This window comes from Nesoenas mayeri (assembly GCF_963082525.1).
Source record: "Nesoenas mayeri genome assembly, chromosome: 2".
In the NCBI taxonomy this organism is placed as follows: Eukaryota; Metazoa; Chordata; class Aves; order Columbiformes; family Columbidae; genus Nesoenas; species Nesoenas mayeri.
In genome coordinates this window covers 27498169-27523145 of record NC_137543.1, presented here as the reverse complement: position 1 = coordinate 27523145, position 24977 = coordinate 27498169, and the positions used below count along the sequence as shown (strand labels likewise).

At 37.7% G+C, this 24977-nt stretch overlaps 1 protein-coding gene across 1 annotated transcript in view; it reads left to right on the top strand.

The window, feature by feature from the left end:
* Positions 1 to 225: 225 nt before the first annotated feature.
* The window catches only part of SLC26A7 (solute carrier family 26 member 7), a gene marked incomplete at its 3' end in the record, with an annotated part of 90163 nt that continues 65411 nt past the window's right edge, over positions 226 to 24977 (top strand). The window contains exons 1-3 of the mRNA XM_080364117.1: positions 226 to 708; positions 17953 to 18063; positions 22171 to 22347. Of these exons, the coding sequence (XP_080220243.1) occupies positions 516 to 708; positions 17953 to 18063; positions 22171 to 22347 (481 nt within the window). The 5' untranslated portion in view covers positions 226 to 515. The remainder of the gene's footprint in view (positions 709 to 17952; positions 18064 to 22170; positions 22348 to 24977) is intronic.

Below are 24977 nucleotides of genomic sequence, written 5' to 3'. Positions count from 1 at the left end.
AGCAAAGCTCCCCCGGCAGAGCCAAGGTTGCTCTCCCGGGCTTGGCAGGGAGATGCTGGCTCTGCCGGGCACGTCCTGCTCGGATTAGCATAGCCCAGCCCGAGTCCCTCACACACCCACTAATACCTCATTTTGCCACGGGACTGAGGCCAAAAGCACAAGCATTACAGGGAATATAAAGCAGGAGCTTACTGGAAAGAATCACAAACTAACGTGAGACTAGACCAAATTTTTGCAAAGAGTAGAAAATGTAATCATTGGTATAAACAGTTCTTGCATTTCATGTAGCTGTTTATATAATTGAAGCATTTAATAAGTGGTTTTATTTAGTATCGTTAGAGAGCAGCTGCAGAAATCTTAATTGCTTCTGTTCATTTTCTTTTTTCTTTTTTTATTTTCCTGTCTGTTATTTTGGAACTGCAAAATCTCAGAAGAAAACTGGAGACTAAAACAGACCAGGGTGATTCCTCAACTGTTCACTTTTCTGAAAGAGGAACTGCTTTTGGGAGGTGGGAATGATGACAGGAGCAAAAAGGAAAAGAAGTGCAGTCTGGAGGAAGATCCAGGCTGTTCGCTCTGAAGATATCAAAGTCTGGTGTATGAGAAGGCTGCCCATCTTGAAATGGGCACCTGTCTACAACTGGAAGGAAAATTTGCTTCCTGACATGGTTTCTGGGATGATGCTAGCCATTCAACAGGTGACTCAAGGTACAGTTAACTCATTTCAGATTCATATTTTGAAACCTAGTCATGCTGAATTGGTCTTCCCTCCTGCTTTTTTATAGTGTTATCTTAAAGCTTTGCTAAAAAAATATATATACATGCTTATATATCTAATGTTGATTTAATCTAAATAAAAATATAAGGAAAAAGTGTATAGTCTTAACTCATATATATATATATAGTTAGTCTTAACTCTTATATGTATATAGTGGAATAGAAATGCTTTGTGTTATTGTAGCTAATTTCTGTGAGCTGGAAATCTACTATATACTACATGCCTTTGACAATATTTCAAAGGCTTAGTGTATGAGATAAGAAAGCAGTAGCCCTATTCATGCTGCAATTCATTATATGCAATGTTTTCTCAGTTGAATGACCACTTTTTCTTGTTTCAAAAGGAAAACAATATATAATCTACATGATAACTGTATTGTAAGACATATAGTTCTGGAATAAACATTGGCATTATAGTGTTACCTGTGGAAGCCCAGAGCGCAGCAGGAAAAAATAAAACTTTCTGTGTTTAAAGGGTGCTTCTGCCAGAGACATTACCCATGGAAAGTATCTGCCTGCATCCATGGCTTGCGTACTTCAGCTTCTGTGCTGATTTAATGCTGTGTTAAATTACCTACCATGTGTCTTTTCAAGCAGCAATACAAAGTAGGGGTGGAGCTGGACTCCATTTGGCAGCTTAAAAAAAAAAAAAAAAAAAGAAGAAAAACAAGGAGGAAAAGAAAAAGGAAAAATTACCCAAACTGAAAGCCTTCACACTTCACAACGATGTGAAGAAACCTGAAGTCCTAGTTATCCAGGTTTATAGTGTGATTGCTACTGAAAAAGAAATGCTTTTGTCAGTTTTTGATGTGTCTTTGATAGTATCACCTTCTTTTGGCAATATTTTATATTTGTCTCAGGCAAATCACAGCTTCTTATCTACCTCAGATGGACTTTAACTCCTTCCCTTATGTGAACTATATATGCTCCTCAACAATTTTCCATATTAGCTATGCTTAACTATCATTCATGTTGTTAAATTATAAGCACTCCTTTAGTTGAATTATGCTGGAGCTGGAAACAACCAGTTCATATAAGTATTTATGCTTTTAAAGTAATTAGGAACATCTGCATTGGCATGATTTAACTTTAAGAACCTTAATACCATAACACTGTAAAGTATCTAATTTCATTGGTATGTGTGTATACAACAATTGTAATTAAAATGCTGCTAGCAACAATATGTCGAAATTCATCAAAAATATTAAGGTAAACAGCAGGTCAGCACTGCTGCAAGTTTTAGCCAGGATCTTTTTATTTTCTTGTTTGAGTCTTGCAGCAAGAAGTAATTTAATGTAACAGACAAATCTAAGAAGAACCAGTAAAAACAGAAAATATTTGTTTGTGTGTTTGTTTTTATTTTCACAGATTATTTTTATGTAACATAGAAATAATTTTATCGTTATTTTATGCTGTTTAAAAACTGATCGCCTGTTTTTCCTTTCACACTTCTCGCTGCTTCTCAGGATTTCAAAACGATTTTAGGGGATGGAAAAGGAGGAAAGTTAGATACCAAAGCATTTAAACACACTTGTGGTGCTTTAAGTTGAACACAATGCATTTCTTTAGACCCTGCTTGCATTAACTCTTTTCTTAGTGCTGTAAGCCTTCCAGTTACCTGGACTATCCTTCAAAGCTTTTATAGAGAGGGTTACATAAGAAAATCTGAAGTCCTATTTGTTATCTAGCATGAAGGGAAATGACACCAAATTTTGAGAGGGCTTATTGTGTCTGTTTCCTTCTACCCACAAAATAAAACAAGAAGTTTTTTAATAAAATGAAAGACAGAATCACAGAATCACAGAATGTTAGGGATTGGAAGGGACCTCAAAAGATCATCTAGTCCAATCCCCCTGCTGGAGCAGGAACACCTAGATGAGGTTACACAGGAATGTGTCCAGGCGGGTTTTGAATGTCTCCAGAGAAGGAGACTCCACAACCTGCCTGGGCAGCCTGTTCCAGTGCTCTGTCACCCTCACTGAGAAAAAGTTTCTTCTCAAACTTAAGTGGAACCTTGTATGTTCCAGTTTGCACCCATTACCCCTTGTCCTATCGTTGGTTGTCACCGAGAAGAGCCTGGCTCCATCCTCGGGACACTCAGCCTTCATATATTTGTAAACATTAATGAGGTCACCCCTCAGTCTCCTCTTCTCCAAGCTAAAGAGACCCAGCTCCCTCAGCATTTCCTCATAAGGGAGATGCTCCACTCCCTTAATCATCTTTGTTGCCCTGCTCTGGACTCTCTCCAGCAGTTCCCTGTCCTTGAACTGAGGGGCCCAGAACTGGACACGCTATTCCAGATGGGGTCTCACCAGGGCAGAGTAGAGGGGAAGGAGAACCTCTCTCGACCTACTAACCACGCCCCTTCTAATACACCCCAGGATGCCATTGGCCTTCCTGGCCACAAGGGCATAGTGCTGGTTCATGGTCATCCTGCTGTCCACCAGGACCCCTAGGTCCCTTTCCCCTACACTGACTCTAATATGTCATTCCCCAACTTATACTGGAAGCTGGGGTTGTTCCTACCCAGATGCAAGACTCTACACTTGCCCTTGTTATATTTCATTAAATTTTTCCCTGCCCAACTCTCCAGCCTGTCCAGGTCTCACTGGATGGCAGCACAGCCTTCTGGCGTGTCAGCCACTCCTCCCAGCTTGGTATCATCAGCAAACTTGCTGATAGTGCACTCTATTCTCTCGTCCAAATCGTTGATGAATATATTGAATAATACAGGCCCCAGTACTGACCCCTGAGGCACTCCACTAGATACAGGCCTCCAACTGGACTCCACACCATTCACCACGACTCTCTGGTTTCTTTCCTTCAGCCAGCTCGCAGTCCACCTCTCTACCTGATCATCCAGACCGCACTCTCTCAGTTTAGCTGTAAGGATGCTGTGAGAGACTCCGTCAAATGCCTTACTCAAATCAAGGTAGACCACGTCCACTGCTCTGCCATCATCCATCCGTCTTGTTATGTCCTCACAAAAGTCAGTGAGGTTGGTCAAGCACGACTTCCCCTTGGTGAAGCCATGTTGACTGCCCCTAATGACCCTCTTATACTTGATATGCCTTGAGATGGCACCTAGGATAAGTCGTTCCATTGCTTTCCCAGGGGTGGAGGTGAGGCTGACCGGTCTATAATTACCCGGGTCTTCCTTCTTGCCCTTTTTGAAGACTGGGGTGACATTAGCTTTCCTCCAGTCCTCAGAGAGGCAAACTCCTCCATTGTCCTGACTTCCTCTGGGGCCTCAGCAGTACGAGGCTCCTCAGTACAGCCTCCAGTAGAGTAGACTGAGACAAAGAAGGCATTCAGTAACTCTGCCTTCTCTGTATCTTCTGTCACCATGGCACCCACTCCATTCATCATTGGGCCTACATTGCCTCTGGTGTTAGTTTTGTCTGCCATGTATTTGAAAAAGCTCTTCCTGTTGTCCTTGACCCCTCTTGCCAGGTTTAATTCTAAGGTGGCCTTAGCTTTCCTATTTGCCTCCCTACACCCTCTGACAACAGCCTTATATTCTCCCGAAGTGGCCAGCCCCTCCTTCCATGATCTGTAAACTCTCCTCTTCCAGTTGAGGATACCCAGCAGTTCCCTGTTTAACCACGCAGGTCTCCTGGCTCCCTTTCTTGACTTCCTATGTGTCAGGATGCTCTGATCTTGTGCCTGGTAGAAGCAGTCCTTGAACACTAAACAACTATCTTGGGCCTGTTTGCCTTCAAGCAGCCTTGCCCATGGGATTTCCCCTAGCAATTGCCTGAAAAGGCTAAAGTTTGCCCTGCTGAAATCCAGGTTTGCAATTGTGCTTGCTATCCTGTTCCTGCCACATGAGATCCTGAACTCCACCATTTCATGGTCACTGCAACCAAGGCAGCCCTCAACCTTTACCGCTTCAACCAGAACCTCCTTGTTAGTGAGGATGAGGTCCAGCAGTGCTCCTCTTCTAGTTGGCTCCTCCACCCTTTGCATCAGTAAGTTATCGTCAAGGCACTGGAGGAACCTTCTAGACTGTGGCTGGCTGGCCAAATAGTCCTTCCAACAAACATCAGGGTAGTTAAAATCCCTCACCACAACCAGATCCTGTGGTTGTGATGGCAGGAAATAATTAGTAACCAGTGATAAGTGATGTGCAGAGCACAGCGTCATTTGGTGTTACAGCAACATGTTTGTGTAAATTCAAACATATGGAAATAAACTTGAGTTAATGAAGTATATGGGAAAATATGAAGTTGTATTTGTGCACAACAGTTTTTCGAGTGATGAAGGCTGCGTACTCCAGGGTAGAGTGCAGTCCAGTAGCTTGAGAATAATTAAGAAGGACCTTCCAACTGAGCTGTGTTTTTCATAATTTCCTACTGTGGGATTTCTCCCTCATCTGGCATTGGCCATATTCAAACTATTCAGGTTGGCAGATGCTCTGATCTGGGGAAATGTGTCCATGTTCCAACTTCTAACCTAAATTTTAGATGATATAGCTGGCTTTCCCATGTAAAGGAAGGAAGGAAAGAAGAAAGTCTCTGTCAGTGTGTCATAGTGAATGCAACAAAGATAATGCTCATAACTGCTCCTCACAGAATTTTCAGAATTTTTTTCTGGAGAATTCCTATGGAATAGCAGGTTTTGGTTTTTGCCTCATAAGTAAGAGGAAAAAAAAAAAAAAAGAACAAATTATTAGAAACGTCAGCAATTAATAGGTAATGTTTTCTCCCAGAAGGTCTTTTATAAAGGTATAGGATATTTCAGAATAGCTGTTCTTATGCCTTATTTTATTTTGGATAAAGTTTTGAAGTGCTACTATTATTCATCTTCTGATTTTCAGGGTCCAAATGATTAGTTACTAAATGTGACTCATGCCTTCAAACTCCTGTAAAAAACCTTCAACTCAGCTACTGGAAAACTGGAACACTTGAGCTCATATATCTGTTTAGGTTTAAATTTCTTCCCACATGACACTCTTAAACTAGAAGCTATGTCCTGTGGTGGCAGAGTCCAGGAATGACGTACAAGAAAGGCATGCTACCTGACTATTTAATAGTCTTTACTTGTATGTACAGTGTGGAAGAAATGGATCTTTAAGGCAAGGTGTCACCTTGCCTAACACTGAGCTAAGGTAAAACCGTATGCCACTATGCCTAAGGTGCTATCCTTACTTTCTCACAGTGTTAATCAATAAAGCATGTAATAATTATCAAAGAATCGATAAGAAATTATGTAATAATTTCCTGCAGAGAGTGTATCTTCTGACATTGCTTTTCAAATACTTTTGAAATCTGTTTAGAACATGCCCAAGTCATATTTGACCATTCAGAGGGAATCCATTGATCAGTAGCATTCAGTACAATGAATGGATCCAATACTGGGGTGAGGGAGAGGACACTGAGGAACACAGGGAGATGGGAAGGAGAGGCCGGGGATTGTCATGATGTGCTGCTTGGCATTTATGATGAAAGAGTCATTGCTGAAACCAAGCTGGTATTCTCAAAGTGTTCCTATAGTTGTTTCATTGTCTGCTTGAAAACAGCAAGTTAATCTGAATGGGTGCCAAGATTCACTGCTGAACTCTTCTGTCCTGTTTACCTATTGAGACAACACGTGGATGGTGTCTGTGTATGTCCTCTAATTTTAGAGTCCATTAGCTAATTCCACAGAAGGTGGAAAAAGAAGTGTCAAAGATAATTATATTTCTACAAATCTTATGAGAATAGCCACTGGAAACAGATCCTACGGGTTCTAAAATGTGATAATAGAAGCTCATACCTTGTTAGGCACTAGATAATGTGTTTCAAAAAAAAACCCCAAAGCATCACTTTCAAATGCACCAATTGCTGGAAAGATTCACTTGGAGCTTTCACTGTCTCAGACTGCAAACTCAGTCAACCATGAGCCAAAACCAGTAAAAGAAACTAGACTTCATTAGTTCCAGCTATCATTTAAAATTAGTTCCAACTATCATTTAATAACACAAAGGCTAACACCTTATTTTTCAGACACAGAATCCTTATTCTTACTCTGATACCTAAAGTTGATAAATAACCTTGGAGTCTAAAATGAACTTCGTCATCCAGTCTTGAAGTTTGCTATATGCTTGCACAGACAGTTAAGAAATTTGAGCTTTCATCTTTCGGTAAATGCTACCTAATTTGTCCATGTTTCTCAAAAACATTTGTTATTGATAGACTAGAGCAAGACATCTATAATTTAACAAATAAATCCTTAATTTGCTTCCAGGACTAACACTTCATTGCTCTCTTCCCTTTCCTTTTCAAACTTCTTAATACCCCATCAACAGTCTTCACATGAATATATTTCTGTCTGTTTCATTCTTTGTTACTTACCCATACACACAAATTTAAATACTAGGTCCGTGTAGATGTCTCATAAGTGCCTAATCTGTTTTTTTCTCTCTACATTGAAACTGTACTATTAAAACAAAGGTATCTATTATACTTTTCAGCAAGCCACTCCTGCATTCTTTACTAGTCAATGGAGATCTATTATAGTTGATAAGAGTTAGTGAAATTTATGGTGTTCAATCTGTCTGTGGGAGGTGGTGGATGACTGCCTTTACATCATTTTTTTTCATTTTCTTTTGTTCACTTACTAAACTGTCTTTACCTTGACCCACAAGTTTTCTCACTTCTTGTCTTCTGATTCTGTCTCACATCCTTTCAGGGGAAGTGAGGGAGTGACTGGGTGGGTTCTTAGCTGCTGGCCAGGATCAGCTTATCATAGGTGTGATTCATCTGAATAAACCTAATCATCTACTTTTTAAAAGTTGATTGATTATATTGGTAAGATTTCCACTGAGTGTAACAGGAGACTGGCTCAGGTGGAAACACTGATGATGTAGACATCAAAATGTAGGTGAGATGTATCTCAGCCATTCTATCTGTGGCACTGTGGGTAATAAATGTCTCATGTGCAATATATTTAAAGGCAGATCTTACTGTCTTTCCTGTAACTCATCCATTTACCTGTCCATAATACCAAAAATTTTGTGTTGTTTTCACGTGACCTGGACACCACATACTTGTATGAAAAATATACTTTGATCAAGCTGCATCTGATTTTTTGTTTCCTTGCATGATACTATTAAGATGCATTGTGATGTAATATTTCTGTGTAGCTAAATCTCATAAAGCTGTCATAATGCTTTGTTTGTTTCTCTGTATCCTGCTGAACGCATGTTATAGCCCCTTCATTTCTCTTCAGAATGTGGCTGCTTAGCTCATTTTCATAGTCTGTGGTAACTTTTTACTGCACCAAGTGTATTATTCATCTTTATTTTCAAGGCCTTTCATAGTTGATCTTTCCTGGCAGCATTTATTAATTATGAAGCTGTTGATCCACCTCTCATTAATCCATTTCAGTAGCCTTCTTCATCCGATCTTGTCTTTTCAAACAAATAGCTTTGTGTCTTCTCTCAGGATTTAAATTACGCAACATATACTGGTCGGTACATCATGTCTCAGTATTTACTTTTTGATTGTTATTTAGAATGTGTTTGTTTGTTTGTTTGTTTGTTTGTTTTCTGGGTAGAACTATGCATACTGCCCACAAAGACTAGCATCTAGAAGCCAGGTAGGTAATCCTGCAACCCATCAGTAAGATTCTCTGACTGTCATTGACTGTAAAAAAAGTAAGTCTCACTTTGTTTGAAAAAGTCTATAGAAATATACACTCTGTTGTGCAGCTGAGTTCTTCTCCAGAAAAATTATCCACAAAGTTGGTCTGCTTGAATGTGTATAGTTATGTAACACAAATGTACCTGAAATATTTTGGTTAAGTCATTCTGTAATGGGAAAATTAAGTGCTTTGCTTAACACCTGAAGTTGCTTTTCTCTTTCTGGATGTAAATTTCTAATGTAGGTACCTAACTTCAGACAATGTCAACCCTCCTATTCAAGCTTCTTCTAAGACCTTGCTTGAGGTTTTGATAATTATAATCCTCTTCTGCAAGCCGTTAATGACCAGAGAGGCTACTTCTTAGACAAATACATGATTTCATTTCTGTTTCGTGATTCACTAAGTGATAATAATACTTGCATCATGCACTTTTCATTATAGCATCTTAGAGCTGTTTACACTGTCCAGTAACAGGAAAGTATATGGGGAGGGAAATCAGAAACACAGAAGTGTTTTTGCTTGAAGCACAGAAATGACTCATGCAATACTGTATTGACAGTTTATGGTGCAAAGAATACAGGTTTCAATTGTTTGAGACTAATATGAATATCCAACATCACAATTGAGTTAGACCCTTCAAAAAAATCCAAACCTACATGTTTTTTTTTTTCAGCCTTAGGAAAAAAGGACAAAACAAAGACATGGTACTTTCTGCTTGAGTATTTGGTCTAAACTGAAACCTCAGGACAAAATTAGTACTTTGTCTCAGTTTTCCTGAAGGATAATGACTTTGCCCATGTGGGAAATGGTCAAGTGCTTGGTTATGTAACTGACATTAAAGACAAAAAATAAAACACTCTCAGATCAAGGTCTGAGATGGGTAATCATCATCTCAGAAGTGTGAAAGAATAGGTAAGTGATGCTGAAGATCCAGTAGCAAGTACCTTTGATGTTTCTCTCAAATTTGGAATTGCTATGATGGTAGCATAGTGAGTGTAGTGTTGTATCCAAGATACAAGTCTGCATTGCAGGTGAACGACTGGACCAGATGTAAGCAATGGAAGTGGATTTTGCTTTAATTATAATAAAATAATATTTGCATGTATAGCAATCAAGGATACCAGAAAGATTGATTTTGCTACCCAATTCTGAAGCAAGGCTCTAGGTCAGCTAGTAGGTTTTGCTTCAGTTATATATGCATTCTAAAGATAAATCTGCTGATGCTTTCAGTTAGGGGTAGTTTTAATGATCTGCTGAAAAATTTGAAAAAAATGGATTGTTAGGTGAGTCAGGAGCTGCAGTGAGGCTGACGACCACAGGTAATGCTGACTGTTGATGCGTTGTCTGGAATATAGTGTGTCATCTTGGTTGCCTCAGTTCATGGAAGATTATTTCAAACTTCAGTAGGAGAAGAAAAGGCTAGGAGAAGGATCAGAAAAACAAAGATTCTATTTGGGGGAAGACTTAAATGGCTTGGGCAGGCTAATTAAAACCTAAGAAGGTTTTTCCTTCTCAGGAAAGACATTAAGTAAAAGACAGTTGCAGCACATGAACAAATTAGTATAGAGTAGCATGATTCTGTTTAGACTTAAAATTGGATGCAGTTCTAAAAATATTCCATTATAATATTGGGATGAGAAGATGTAACTCCTCACATAATTCCATTCATGGATATACTAAATTACATGTTTGCCTGTCATAAGAGGGAACGGAACACAGGGCACAAGTGGTTTCCTTCACAAGTTGATGTTTCCTTTCAATATCTGCTGTTGCTCAAGGGAAGTTTTGAGCTAAGGTGTATCTATTAATAAGTTAAGACAAATACGTGGGGTTTTTTAAAACTAAAATACTGTCATTGTATTTCTGGATTCAATCTTTATCTTGCAAAGTTCCTGGTATTTGGCTGGATTAATTAACATTGTGCTGTTTGTTTTGAAACAAATATCTGTTCCTGTGCTATACTGCATATACTCCAAAGTTGCCCATGTGGAAGCATGATGGTATAAGATTTAGACTTTCAAATTTATCAGATTTGGGACTATGGTAGTGTTCTTTTATTTTTTTTTTTTTTTGTTGTTGTTTTAATATTTTTCTGTAGTCAGCTAGCACATGGATACACTTCATATAGAATTCATATGTAGTGTTATATATTTGGTGCCTTTCCTATGACCTATCATGAACAAGAAATGCTTTGGCTCAAGCAGGTTTTGGTGGGCTGATTTTTAGGGGGTGGAGGGCCCTTGAGATGTAGATGGCATCTGATGAAATCAGTATTGTTATTCTTGCCAACTTCTTTTTCATTCTGCAAGCCAAATAATAACTCATTGAGAATTGGTCTGTTTTGTATGTTTTAATTAAAGTTAATTTAATCTTGAGCTGGATTTATTATTGAACAACTAATTCCTTAATACTGGCTGGAGACCTTGCTATTAAAAAAATGAACTATACTGCCTTTATGCATTCCAGAACTGGTGCCCAGTGTTTCGGAAGGCATGATGCCAAGAACGTACATATATATATATGTATATATATATATTTAGCTTTTCATGGAGGAACTCCAGCTGTATCTTCTCAAGAGTGATGGTTGCCAGGGATTTTTTTCAGGCTCTGACCATAAATGTAGACATAAATATACTCTCAGCAGACTTACTGGAGCTAATAATTTTATTAAGGGGTAGAGCTGTCTTGTAAATATACATCTGGCATACAAATAGCATGTGTAGATGAAATTGAATAAGCATATTCAGAAACAGAGCCAGAAAAATCTCTTAGAGAATGCATTGGAGAATCCATGTAATTCATAAATGGTTTGTAGAAGAGAGTGTCCAGCTGAGCTCTGTTATAGTTTTCCCATACAAAGAATAATGATATAAGCTGATCACGAAAGGTAACATGTTAGTGAGTAAATGTGGGGCAATGTTTAATATTTATACAGCTTTGCGTCAGAGGAGAAAGGCACTGATGCTGCTGTGCATGCAATATTTCATTTCTTATATTTATTGAAATTCTTTCAAGTTATACATGCTCTAATACAGACCTGTCTGACAGACTGCTAGAAAAGTGAATTCATCTTCTGGACCACCTCTGGATCCTTTGGAGTCTCATGTCCAGGTATGCTTGTCTTAGCATGACCAGATGAGCTTCACTGCCCCGTGCCTGGGGCTGCCTGAGCACCATGGACAGAGCCCAGCAAGCCTGGGAAATCTGGATTCCCTCCAGATGAAGAAATGACTTCACCGATAGTCTTACAGGTTCAGAGAGATCAGCAAAACTCGCAGTACTGAGATTCTTGGCCAGCGGTCTGTCAAAATGGGTGTCCTTTTCATGGATTTCAAAAAGTCTAGTTCATCTTGGTTAAGGGCTGTCATCAGTGTGTCCAGTTCTGGGCTCCCCAGTTCAAGGAAGACAAGAAACTATTGGAGAGTTCAGCAGAGGACTACAAACAAGATGAGGGGACCAGAGCATCTTTCTTATGAGGCTGAGAGACCTGAGTCTGTTTTGCCTCAAGAAGAGAAGATAGAGAGGGGATATTATCAATGTTTACAAATATTTTAAGAATGGGTGTCAAGAGGATGGGATCAGACTCTTTTCAGTGATGCCTAATGACAGGACAAGGGCAAAAGGGCGCAAACTGAACACAAGAAGTTCCATCTGAATATGAGGAGAAACTATTCACTTTGAGGGTGACAGAGCACTGGAACAGGCTGTCCAGAGAGGCTGTGGAGTCTCCTTCTCTGGAGATAGTAAAAACTGACCTGGATGTGCTTCTCTGCAACTTGCTCTAGGTGAACCTGCTTTAGCAAAAGGGTTGGACTAGATGATCTCCAGAGGTCCTTTCCAATCCCAACCATTCCGTGATTCTGAGATTGTGTGATCAATCATGACTGGTCTTTGTTTTTCCACAGAGCTGATGCTTCTCAAAAGACTACCTCACAATTACCTGCTTGCCAGAAGCCATTATGGCTTTCATTCTCTGTTTGTTCTTCCTAACATGCAGAGGAATTTCCCTAAAGAGGTCTAAATATTTATTCTCTGATTGTCTGTCAGGAGTCATAGCTTTTTTTGAAGGAGCTCCATTAAAAGAAAAGAAAGTACCAGATTTATTTTTTTTTGGTCTGTTTTTGGGTGCATCTAGGTTTGTTTTTATATACAGATGGCACAGTGGGAGAGCTGCATTTCAGATACTGTGAAATACTGTGAATTCAGGTACTATGACTAATACAGCTGAGGTGCTTCATTCTCACCAAACTGAAGGAGACAGTTGCATGGGAAAGAATTGCACAGAAGCATCCTTCAAAAAAGAAAGAATGGTTGCTAACTCAACATTGTGTGAGATCTGAAAGATTTATGGTATATTTTTCAGAATCTCCCATCTTGCATTTACATTCTTCATTTCTCTCAGGCTTTGAATGACAGAAGAACTAACGTATTTTTTTAAGGTCTTGATACTTTGTCTTTAAATAAGTCAGAAGGTACAATCCAAATGTATAGCCCCAGCAAACAGTGCCATTAGAAAAGAGAGATCTTGCAAGCCTGAGATGTATATGTGTGTACCATTGAGACAAATTATACTGAGCTTTCCAGTTTTTGAAGGTAAATGACAATTTTTCCAAAGGATCTTTTTGTGTTAATAGTTTTTAACAAGTGTCAAAGAATCTGACAGAACTATAGGTTTGTATAGGAAAATTGTTATGAAATATAACATTAAAAATGTTTTCCATGTTTCTTTTTTTTTTTCCTTCAGTAAAATGTATCTATCCTGAAGTTAGAAATTAAAGCCCAAAGCCCGTGATACGAATCATTGAGTGTCTGATTTGTTGTTTTTCCAAGAGGGATTGATATGTGTTAACTATACATTTTAGGGCATCTACAGGGAATATCTTACTACATAATTCCGATTGTGAACAGAGGGTGAAATTGTCTTATTGAAGCGTCAGAGAGTGACCACAACTACAGGTAGCATTTTTAGTGAGATAAGATATATTAGTGTCAGTTTGAGTTCTCTAAACTTGGGGTCTGACCGTCTTAATATAGTCACATTTAAGACTAAAAGGTTAAAATAACAAAAAGTTATTTGAATACATGCACTACCAGAAAAACTTTTAAATTTATAGCTTTTCACAGTAAGTAGTAAATGATACAAATTTTGAAACTCCTCAAATTAATTATAGGCTTACTACTTTTCCTGCTTCTTCAAATAAATTTTTGGTTTTCATATCATATTTCCAAAAGACGTTGCATAGCTTTCCTCAGAACATGTATATGTATCATGAGAATATTTCCAGATGCAGAAAACTGTTAACTAGATGACCACACTCTGACAATTCATAGCTTTTTCTATGGAAAATACTTTTTATTGCCATAGTTTTGGCACTAACCTAATTAGCAGACACTATAAATTTAAACTAAGACCTTTCTCCTGTGGTAGGACATGGGCTTGTTTCTATTAGTATCAAGCCTGTTATTTTGTACTTATCTGCATTTGACATTTACCAACAGTGGTGCAACATCTCTTTCTTTTCAGTGTGGTATGCAAGAGGGTTGTTATGCATCTGGTGCTAGTCAGAGAGCACAGTTTTCAGTGAAACTGTGTCGCACAATGTTATCTTATGATAAGGAGGTAGTTAAAACAAAGAACAATATTCATGTACTGTATCTGAACTTACTGTTCATTCTTTGTTTGCATTTCTTTCCATGGAATTTATATTCTCATTTGAAAACTTTAATGTCACTGCCACAGAGGCTTCTGTGTATTACCAGTGAAGATAATGGGGGATCCTTGTTTTATGATCTATTTGAGTAGTATTACTGTTTGGAATGAAAAAAAAAAAAAAATCCTGCGTTTTGACTAGTTCTTGGGCATATGGAATGCATTGTAGCAAAGTTTAATACAAAAATTAATGAAGCGAGCTGAGACCTATTACTGTTTGTATCTTTAAAAGTCTTGGGATCTTTGAACACTCTATGCCTAATCAGAAAGCCTGAAGCCCTTACTCATTCTGTTTTATAATGCCCCTCTGCTCTGGCACACAATTGACACACTTCAGTCATGGGGGCAAAAAGCTAACAAACAGAGCCAGGACTAGACTCGAACGCTGGTAATTTTAGTTTTGTCCTGACTGCCATGACCTCACCACGAAAATAATGAAACATTGCTTCTAGAAACTTAATGCAAAAAGATTTTGAAAGGGAAAAAAAACAAGGGCTGGATTTACATTTAGATTATCTGCCCGTAAACAACAGATATTTCTCAGTGGCAAGTCTGTAAGTAAAGCAAAGTTTGTGTTTGATGCTGGGGGTTTGCTGGGCTACCTTGCCCAGCTTGCACCTTCTCCACAGTTTAACAAGACTAATGTCAGATTTCTGTCAGCCAGTTCTTCTGGCCATAAGGGTTCATTCAGGTTGTGCCTCTCTGTTACCCTCAGTCCTGTTCAGAGAGCTGAATTGAAATCTTGACAGGGTTTCTGTTTGTGTGATCTAGGAGCTGGGTTCAGTTTTTTGTGCTGTGCCCACAACATGTACAGTTTATGCTGGATCAAACACAGTTTTGCCATAATTGTTAAATGTTTCGATTGGGAAGGTTTTAGGAAACATAATAAACCAAAGTCAACACATGCTGAGACGAGAGAATTGGCTTTTACAACTAGATGGTGACAGATTATTTTGCGGTAGCTAAATCATTGTTTTCCTTGTAAATGCTGAGAGGAAAGAACAATGTATACTGCTCTTAATCCTGAGTTTATTGGACATATTGAGTAGTAAAAGAGCTAGTAGTCCCTCTTCTGGAAACATTTTAGCTTATCCTGCAGTGTATTACTGTACTCTTAAGTTTTGTTTTGTTCAGCTTCTAAACTAATCTCCTCTTGAACTAAGTGATAAAGTTACTCAGGATGAAAACCTATTCAAAATGAACCATGTAGATTTTAGAAGGAAAATATCCAGATCCAAAATTAACACTATTGAAGCACAGACTTAAAAATTATATTAACATAACATGTTTTCTGCAAAATGAGCTTAATATTTCAAAATATATCTTTCAAGTTTCCTAACCTTTCTTAGCAAAAAGGCATTTTTTGTGCTTCCCGTATAATAACCGATGTAGTCCAAATATTTGGAAAAAAAATGTGAGAGAGAGAGCATGCAAAGGAACTCACTGAGACAAGTTCTCTATGCACAATGCAGCTGTTATGCAGCATTTGAATAGGAATTTTTTGAAATAAGAATGTTTTCAGATGAAAATGTTCTTTATTTGGAATTCTTTGGTTCAACATTAAATAATTCCTTTCATTTAATGAGTGAGTAACTTAAACATAGAGTATTTTGCAGATCATCTTAAGCAGGATTCATAGACCTCTTCCCAACAGTACCTGTGAAGTACATACCTGGCTTAGCATTCAGTATAAAGTCTTGTGTATTTCTCTTATGGTTGTCCACACATAGAGGTCACTTAATTTCAGCCTTGCATAATGCTTTTTTTTTTTTTTGGCAAAACTTGGAATATCTGTATGAGTGCTATTCTACTAGCAAGTTGGTTAAAACATTTTTGATTTTGTTCATAAAATGGTTATAATGGAAGAGTTTTCCAGTGTCGAACAACCATTTAAAATATCTTTCTCCTTTTCTCTACTTTTTTTTCCCCCATGCTTACTTTTGTCTGTAATAGGGTCATGAAGTTCTGCCTTATACTGCTGCTATTCTGCCCAGGCACACCCTTCTCTGTCGCTCTGGGCCAGAATCTTCTTCCCCATCTATTGATCATGTGAACATGGATGTAGAACTATAATTTCAACGATCTTTCTGGTTCATGATTATGGTGTCCTAAGAGAAAAAAGCAGAAATGATGACTGGTAGATATGCTAATTAAAAGGCAAAAGAGCTATGAAATCCTTTTCTGTTTAAAAAAAGGCATCAAAATTTTACAACAGACATGTTTTAACATATCTCCTCTCCAAGTCTTAACTGATAGTGCTACTTGGTAGAGCATAGTGTGTATGAAGGTGATCCCTGTAAGATCCATCTTAGCAAAATCTTCACCATGATGTTTTTCTAAGAACCGGTGAACTGCTAGGCTGCATGTGCTTCACGAGAAACTTGACACTTCTGGCATTGTGGCATTTTATTGTCTCCCCACACTGTGTGTTCTTTGTAACATATTCAAATGCAAATTCAAGAAGGGAGCTCCTGATTCAAAATGTTATGAATTCCCAATGAAAGCCTATAAACAAAGGTACTCTTTGGTACTCTGTATGTTATTGAAACCCACTACAATAACATTTCAAGTAAAAATGCTTTCTGGAAGAGTCAGGAAAGCTAGGTGAGAACAATGAAGCCTAAACATTCAATTTTCTTTGGAGTTTTCAAAAGTACACAGAAGGCAACTCCATTTCATAGATCTGAATCACCTCTGTCACAGATCATGCACGGTCATTCTGGCAATACAAACACATATACACAAGCTTAGACTGGTCACTCAGGTCAAAGATGGACTTCAGAAAGGCACCTTGTGTTTTACACAAGCCATTCCCATCTTCCCTACTGCACAACAAGGTATTCACCAAGATTTACAGAGTAACTCTGTCAGGCAATTTCTCCTAGTTTCTAGGAGTAAAAACTGTGAAATGGCTGTAGAGGCTGATGATCAGAAGCATCATCTGGGGAGTTTCTCTATTTGCTGACTTGCAAGAAGTCAATGCAGACTTGCTTACTCTCTTAGGTATCTAAAGAAGAACATCAACCAAAGCTGCTGCCTTGCAGGAATATCTCTGTTAAAAGATGATTTCTTGGCGTATTCCGAGTCTTTCTAAGAAAAAGATGGATGCTATCCTCTATAACTAAGCAAATATGTTAACTAGTAATCCTGCAAAGTTAAATCCTAACCAATTCAGTTCATTCTCCACCTCAACATAAAAGTCAAATACTTTCTGTTTCTGGACTGACAGATTTATATAATGAAAAAAAGTGTTTATATCTAAAGGACTAAAATACCCAGGCACCTAAAGACAATGAACTCTGGACTATTTTATTTTTTTCAAGAAATTAGAAGAAAGCAGACTGAAGGGGCTCTATCCAAACCAAAATTATAGGTTTTGAGCCGTTTCTAAGAAATAACCATCTGACTGCCTGGAGCCTTGGCAGTCTCAAACCCACATTTGTGAGGGTGGGGGTGAGACAATGCTGCCTCCTCCTGAGAGGATTGTCTATTAAAAAAATATTTGGAACCACTGATGGAGACAACCTGGAAAGATGGTAGCTGGGGCCATAGATTGTATCTGTAAGCCATTTGTTTCTGCTGGTGACCAAGACTCAGAAGAAAGTGTGAGGATTCTGATGACAGGCAATAAATGAAAGACCTTCCACAGTTCTTCCTGATTCTCATTGTGTCCTGGCTGGCTTATGGTCTAGGTTTTTGTAAATGAAAGCGTTTTTTTCTCCTGCTCTTAATAAAGACATGAATGTTTCCTCATTTAAAAAAAAAAAAAAAAAAAAAAAAAAGATTGCAGAACAGTTTTATCTTCATATAGTGAAGTAATTCCTTTTAATTTTCTATAGGTTTGGCCTTTGCAGTTCTGTCTTCAGTCCATCCAGTTTTTGGTTTATATGGCTCTTTCTTTCCTGTCATTATTTATGCCATATTTGGAATGGGACGTCATGTTGTGACAGGTAAGTGTCTATTTGTAAAAACATTTTCAGAAATAAAGAATTGGAAACTGAACTTTTTTGTTGTTGTTGTAAGATCAATGGAAGGAAAATTATCCAAGACTAAACAGAAAAAAGATGTTTTTGTGCTTCTTTTTACAACTATTTTTTTTTTGCCAGATTAAGTACTTTAAAGAGCCTCATTAAGAATATATTGGAGTTACTCCTGCCATTATAATTTTATATTGTATTGACACTTCCTTTATAAACGTAGTTTAGGGCTTTTGCATTTTAAATCTACTTTAGAAATCTGCTTCAGGCTAAGATTTTAACAAAGGGCTCAGCTAATAAGATATGTGCAAACAGGAATGAAAAAGGCTCTACTGCTTCTTTAACAATGGAAAGCACACATTACTTCCCACCTGTCTAAAACATAAATCCTGCATTTCTCAGAAAAACAGCTTTCTGTGCCTATTACCTGATATTGTATCAAAGCTAGAGATTCTCTGAATAAGTTCAGTTTGACTCCTGTCCACTTGCAGAGTAATTAGGTAGGCAGCGAAACGTGTTCCCTGGCTACTCTGCTAGTAGTTATGAGTTACTTGCCTATCTTCAGCAGAGCCAACAACAGCTGCAGGAGTTTAAGGTCTTTAATCTCCTAATAGGTTGGTGAACACTTTGTTTCTAACTCCAAAGAAACCAAATCATGGTTTCTGGAAATACTGCTCATGAGATTGAACCGCAAATTCTTTGGTGTGCAGAAGTGGGAACTTGGTGGCCTCTGAAGTTTGCAGGAAGGATGAGACAGGTGCATTGGTAAAGCACAGTAGGGCTGCGTAGAGGAAAGCAGCCTCTGTGGTTGTCAGAAATGTTAAGCAGGGAGGAATAAGTTTTCCTTGTAGAGGAGAAAAACTCCTAAAAGGAGGAAAGATGGTTCTGGATAATCACACAGAAAATGAACTCCGAAGAATCTAATTGTGCACATATATGTACTTGACTGTGTGCAATCTTTTAGTTAGAAGGTAGCCACATATTTTAAGCACCTTTTTTGTTCAAAAATAGTCAGTTAAATTATTAAAAATTGCTGAAGAGTTGTAAATTGTCTTAGAGCAAAGGAAAGCCGAAAGAAGGATCTGTGGATGCTGTTAGTGACCTTATGCTGTAATAAGTGACAGAATGTACTCAGCTCACATTAAAAAACAGAAGATTTGAAAAAAAAGTGAAAATTTAGAATGAAGAAAATAATTTTGAATCTTGAGTATAGATTGAGATAGATTAGTGCACTTATTAAAACATTAATCTTTATTAAAAAACTGTTTCAAAATGGAGTAATTTAGCAGCATATTGTCAGCAGTTTATTGCTGTAAGATTATTAGAAAGACAAGAATCTATCATATGATCATGTATAGGAAAGTAGATAAATAAGTATCTGGCTGACATAAATTCTAGTAAGGAAAACAAATGATAAAATAAGTAAGTAAGCTGTTAAATCTGATGTTTTATCCTTGGGAGGTATACTGTACAGAGAATGATTTACTCAGTCCCACAGCTCCATGGCTGTGGATTCCAGCACAGTCCTTGGCATGGAAACCTATTCCTTTCACAGGTGTCTGTTCCAGAACTCAATCTTGAGAAAAAAAGGCAACAAAACAGTGCTCTTGCAGTCATGAAGATTTTTGTTTCAATAAATGTGTGTGACATATGCTGTTGATCCTTTCAGTAGAAATGTCTCATGCACTCATCCCACCAGCCTGAGTTAAGGCATTATGGCGTGCAGCCTTAACTGGAGCTGTACTGCATGCCTTGTGTCCCCAAATGCTCTCTAATTCCTCATGTACGTCAGTGACAATCTCTTCACCTACCAGCATTTTCTGTAAGGTCAGCAGGGCTCTCCATACGTATATGGGTTATAAAGGTGCCCTTTGTTAGTGAAGTCAGTCATGTCATCATGAAATGGAAAATTCATCAATTGCCAGTTCTGTCAACTTTTACTCATTTTGAAATGTCTCTTACATGAGACAGTTGATCTACTTTAAAAGATTACTTACCTGAACAACTAAATGCTCTACTTCTTTCTTGTCTGTTTTTGGTATATGTTATCTTGGAGAAACCCTTGAGACAGCTTCATCTGTCATAATACCACATATAGATCTTTCATTTCAGATAAAATTTTACATAAACTGTTTTCAAACCCAATTTTAAGTTTGGTGTTTTTTTTTTCTTTTGTTTTTATTTTGTTTGGTTTTTAAACAAAAGTGAGAGAACAGATTTAAAAGAAAAAAGAACAATCTGAAAAGCAAAATGCCTACAACTATCCTGAGTATTACAGGCCCAGATAAAAGGAGTAACATGTTTCAAAAAACAAAATGTGATTAAAAAACCCCTTAATGACTCAACAGGACAATGAAGAGGACTGTCATAGGGAAGAGTTTGCACTTGTAAAATGTGCAAAAGTACTTGGCAGAATAAGGTGAGCAGGAATACTATGAAGTGTGGCAGGTCAAACGTGCAGGAAGTTTAGAAGGCTAAAAGAAGGAATTTGAAGAGTGCCATGGAGAAGATAATCAATCTGGTAGTTAAAGGTTCTTTAAACACATCAAAATCAGGATGCCAGGAAGGAAACTGGTGGGACACCGTTCTGAGAAAGATGTAACAGGACATTCTGTGACAAAGGCCACAGGATTGTCAAGTTACCAATGTGAGTAATTTCACTGTCAGAAAGTCTCTGAAGGGAATCCTAGGAAATGCAGACCTGTCGATAATAAAAATAAGAATACTGAAAGATATGTATAATCAGAGTTTGTTGGAGAGGAGTTAATATGACTCCTGCAAAGGAAAATCCTACCTCACTAACCTCCTAGAGTACTGTGTGAGTGTGTGTTAGCACATGGAAAAAGGAAAATCTTTGAATATGAGATATCAGAGTGGTCAAACAGCTACTGATAAGGTTCCACACCAAAGAGTACTAAAGAAACTAGGTTGCCCTTGTGATAGAAGAAAAGGCCTTCTATTAATTATTAGCAGGTTAAAGGATAAGAAGCAAAAGGTCAGACTTGGTGGGCATTTTTCAATGTCCCTGGTAAGTTCCTGAAGAATTCAAGTTGCAAGGTTTAATTTATGAAGGCCAAGATGAAGGTAGAACTGTGTTCACCAGGTTCTACAACAGTAGAAATAAAGAGACATCAGTGAAACTGGTGAGAGATCAATTTAAAATACTTTAAAAATATAGATTAAAGAAAATACTACAGCAAATGGTGAAGTTCTGGAACCTGCTCCCAGAGGATACTGTGGAGGCAGAAAATACAAGCAGGTACAAACAAAGCTTTGACAAATTCATCAATAGTAGTCCATAAACAAAATCTAGAAGGGCCAGATAAAAACGTACTTCCCTAACACAACAGGTATGGATGCTGGCAGATTATGAGAGGAATGGCCTGCAGAAAATGGCCGGGCTTGTGTGCTTTCCCTGGGTAACACTGTCGATTGCCACAGCTGGAAGAAAAGTACTGTGCAAGATGGACTGGCAGATTAGACCATCTCTTATGCTCTTAGAGCTCAGCACGAATGTGCATGTGCTTTTTAAAACTGGATTATCGTCCTTATCTGTGTGTCATTAAAATTGTTTTACCTCTCAGCAAATAAATATTTATCTCTTAATCTGCCTTCATTTATTAGAGCATAAATTGTTGAGGTTTTGTATCTACACATCTGCTAACTAAAATGGGCTAGGAACTGTATACATAGCTCGAATTAATTGCCCTAGAAATTCGAATGGTGAACATTTGGGATTCCCAAACAAAAACCTGTTTCATCACATCCAGGGTGACTTAAAATCATTTCTGATAATTTGATATCATCATTGTGAATTGTTCTGTTCGAACCTCTTTTGTTAACACGCTAAATGAATATGTTCACACAAAAATTACATTTTATCTGCCTGTACAAATGGTATTTTACTTGAAGAAATGTGTGTTACATAAAAAGATTGCCTTAAAAATTGTTCTTATCATGACAGGAATGCACAAAATGGCACTTTTACTCCTAAGGGACAAATTTTGAAAAAGAGACTATGAGTAATGAGTACAGTTAGATATAGAATTATTGGTGACTAATATGTGGCTCTTTTTATAGGAACTTTTGCTTTAACTTCTTTAATATCTGCCAACGCAGTCGAGCGTCTTGTTCCTTCAGCCAGTGCTAATTTCACTACAAACAATAATTCTGGAATTTTGAGCCTGTCGGAATTTGAAATGCAGCGAATTGGAGTTGCAGCAGCAGTTTCATTTCTAGGTGGAATCATTCAGGTCAGTGGTGAACACATACTCCGTATGCTACTAATGCATTGCGTTTGTGACAGCCATGACGTTTGTAATACACTTTTTTTTTTTTTTCCCCACTTCTCTGAGAAAAACTGACCATGGGTCTGGTCTGATGTGTTTTAAGTGTTTTAAGGGTTTTAAGAATTTGCTGCTCCTTTGCGGAGATGTAATAATTGTCTACACATGCCCCTAGGGTCTTCAAATATGAAGTAAAACCACATTCTAATGTAATATTCAGCTGCTGTTGGTGCTCTCTTTCATTCTCTTTCAGAAAAAACTAACGAAAACCAAAACAAAACAAATGAAAACACCCCCGCCCCCCAAAAAAACCCAACCAAACAAAACCACAAACAAAAAGTTGTGTTTTCTTCAGAACCACAGTACTACAGGCTTTAGTTGTGCTGCTCTTCTCTAAATGAGAAATGGCTGTTTATTGCATTCCACTCTTCTAAATTTTTACTGGTAAGATTTTCAGCTACTGTATTTTAAATAATTACATGTAAGTAGCTGCTGATGTGTAGTATTGAAAAAATGTTTCTGGTTATCTGAAGAACAAATTTACATGGTCTATTATTAGTTTGCTTAATAATGAAGGAGCACATTTGAATACAAAGTGTATTTTTGTAAGGCTAGTATTCTTGTCCAAAGCTTTGTTTCCCTGTGGGGAAAATTGTGGTGCATTATTCTATGCTATACATAGCTATTAATGAAGTATAAACACGAGTCTTTATTACACAGTGACAATTGGGAAAAGAGTTCCTTTTTCTTTCACAGTAGAAATAACTTCAGCAGGCTCATGTTCTACATCTTGAAAAGGAAAACTAGGCTGGGTGGGAGTCCTGGTTCCCACTTTTACAGTACAGCATGCTATATATTAGTCCAGAAGGACCCCAGAAAGATGTATTTTGCAGGTCCTGGAGTGAGGAAAGCTCACTCCATACACCATTAGAAGCTCAAACACCCTCTCAAAACACCCACTCTCAAAACATCCACTATGAACTTAAGAGCTGGACATTATAATGTCCATTGAAATAGGCCAAGTAGAGCTTTAAGTTGGTGACTCAGTCAATCTGAATTGTCCATGTCTGTTTTCTCCAGATGGTCCATAGATGCCTTCACTTTTGCAGCCTCTGATTTTGAGATAACCAACACAACATACTAAATGAGAGACTCACAGTCTGTACCGTTTCCTTCCAAGACATACTCCCTGTGGCTGACCTTGTCTTCTTAGCCCATGCAACAAATGATCAGAAAGAGCACCACCACTTCTTGTTTGGTTTAATGGTGAAAAAAAGCTGTACTTTCCAGAACATGGAGTTTTGGGTGGTTTAAAATTCATTCTCAGAAACTATTCATGCATCAGGTAACATGATATCAGCCTTTTGATTACTGTGGAGAGAAATATTGAGATTAATGATTTCCAAAGTTCTCGTTATGTGATAAAAATTTTTATTGGCCATAAAGTTAGATTCACTACACAGTGAGAGTGGAATTTTAACAATAATACACTGAGCATGTTGTCATGGGAAGAAAGTATTGAAAGTGGACAAGAACCAAAAGGGCTAGAATTAATGAAATTGAGAGCTTCACTTTTTGCAGTTACGCATTTCTCTTCTTTTGGCTAAATCCCCATTCTCCTGTACTACATGTCAGGGCAAAACTGTGGAGCAGTAAAGACAGCTGCAAGGTAAGGTTCCCATTGCATTATCATTCTTGTATCCTCAATTTTAGTTTTAATTTTTTCTATTTTTTTTTTTTTCACAAGTCCCACTTTCCATCTCTTCCATCTCATCACTTGTTTTTATAATTTGTTTCTATGATCTCTTCTCCCTTACTGTGCATTAGCTCAAGGCTGTTTTCCCCCACTTTCCCCTGTGTTGGGTTTTTTTTTCCTTTCTCTGACAGCTCCAAATTTCATTCATATGAATTTAATCAAGACTGTATAACTGGTGAAAGCAAAATTTATTTCAAGAAAGTTACTCTTTAACGAACCTTTTAACATAGTGTGGTGTACTGAAAAAGCTGCACAAAGAAACTATAGCCATGTACCTCTTAAACCACATTTTCTAGTGTGATCTTACTCTCTCTAAAATATTCTTCCTTCCAGCCCCTAGGACCTAAATATTGATAAATGAAAAATTCTGGAGACAATCCTAAAATATGTGAAAATTCTGTTCCTTTTACAGTGTAGGAAAAACCTGGTATTAGTACAAATAATCAAAAGTTATTTACCTTTGGCATTTTTTTGTACTTTATGTTTTTTGCTGTTCTGACTTCAGTTTTCCCTGTAGTTTTTCTGCATTAAGAAGGAAGAAAAATAATACAATATATAAAAAAACAATATGGGAAATCTACATTATGACCACAGCAAGAATAAAGTAGATAAGTAGAAATTTCTTTAAGAATATTGAACTTTCTACAGGTTACTGCTTAGTGGGTGAAAGGTTTTATGATGTAATACCATGTGATGCAATCATGTGCTGTCAGCTCAGCTTACTTTCAAATGGTGTTTATGCAGAAAAGCAGCGGCAGCCAAGCTGTGAACTGTGTGTCTGTTCCCAAGCATGGTGGGTTTGATTGGAGAGTTGATCTGGGCCTGTATAAATGCTACAAATATTA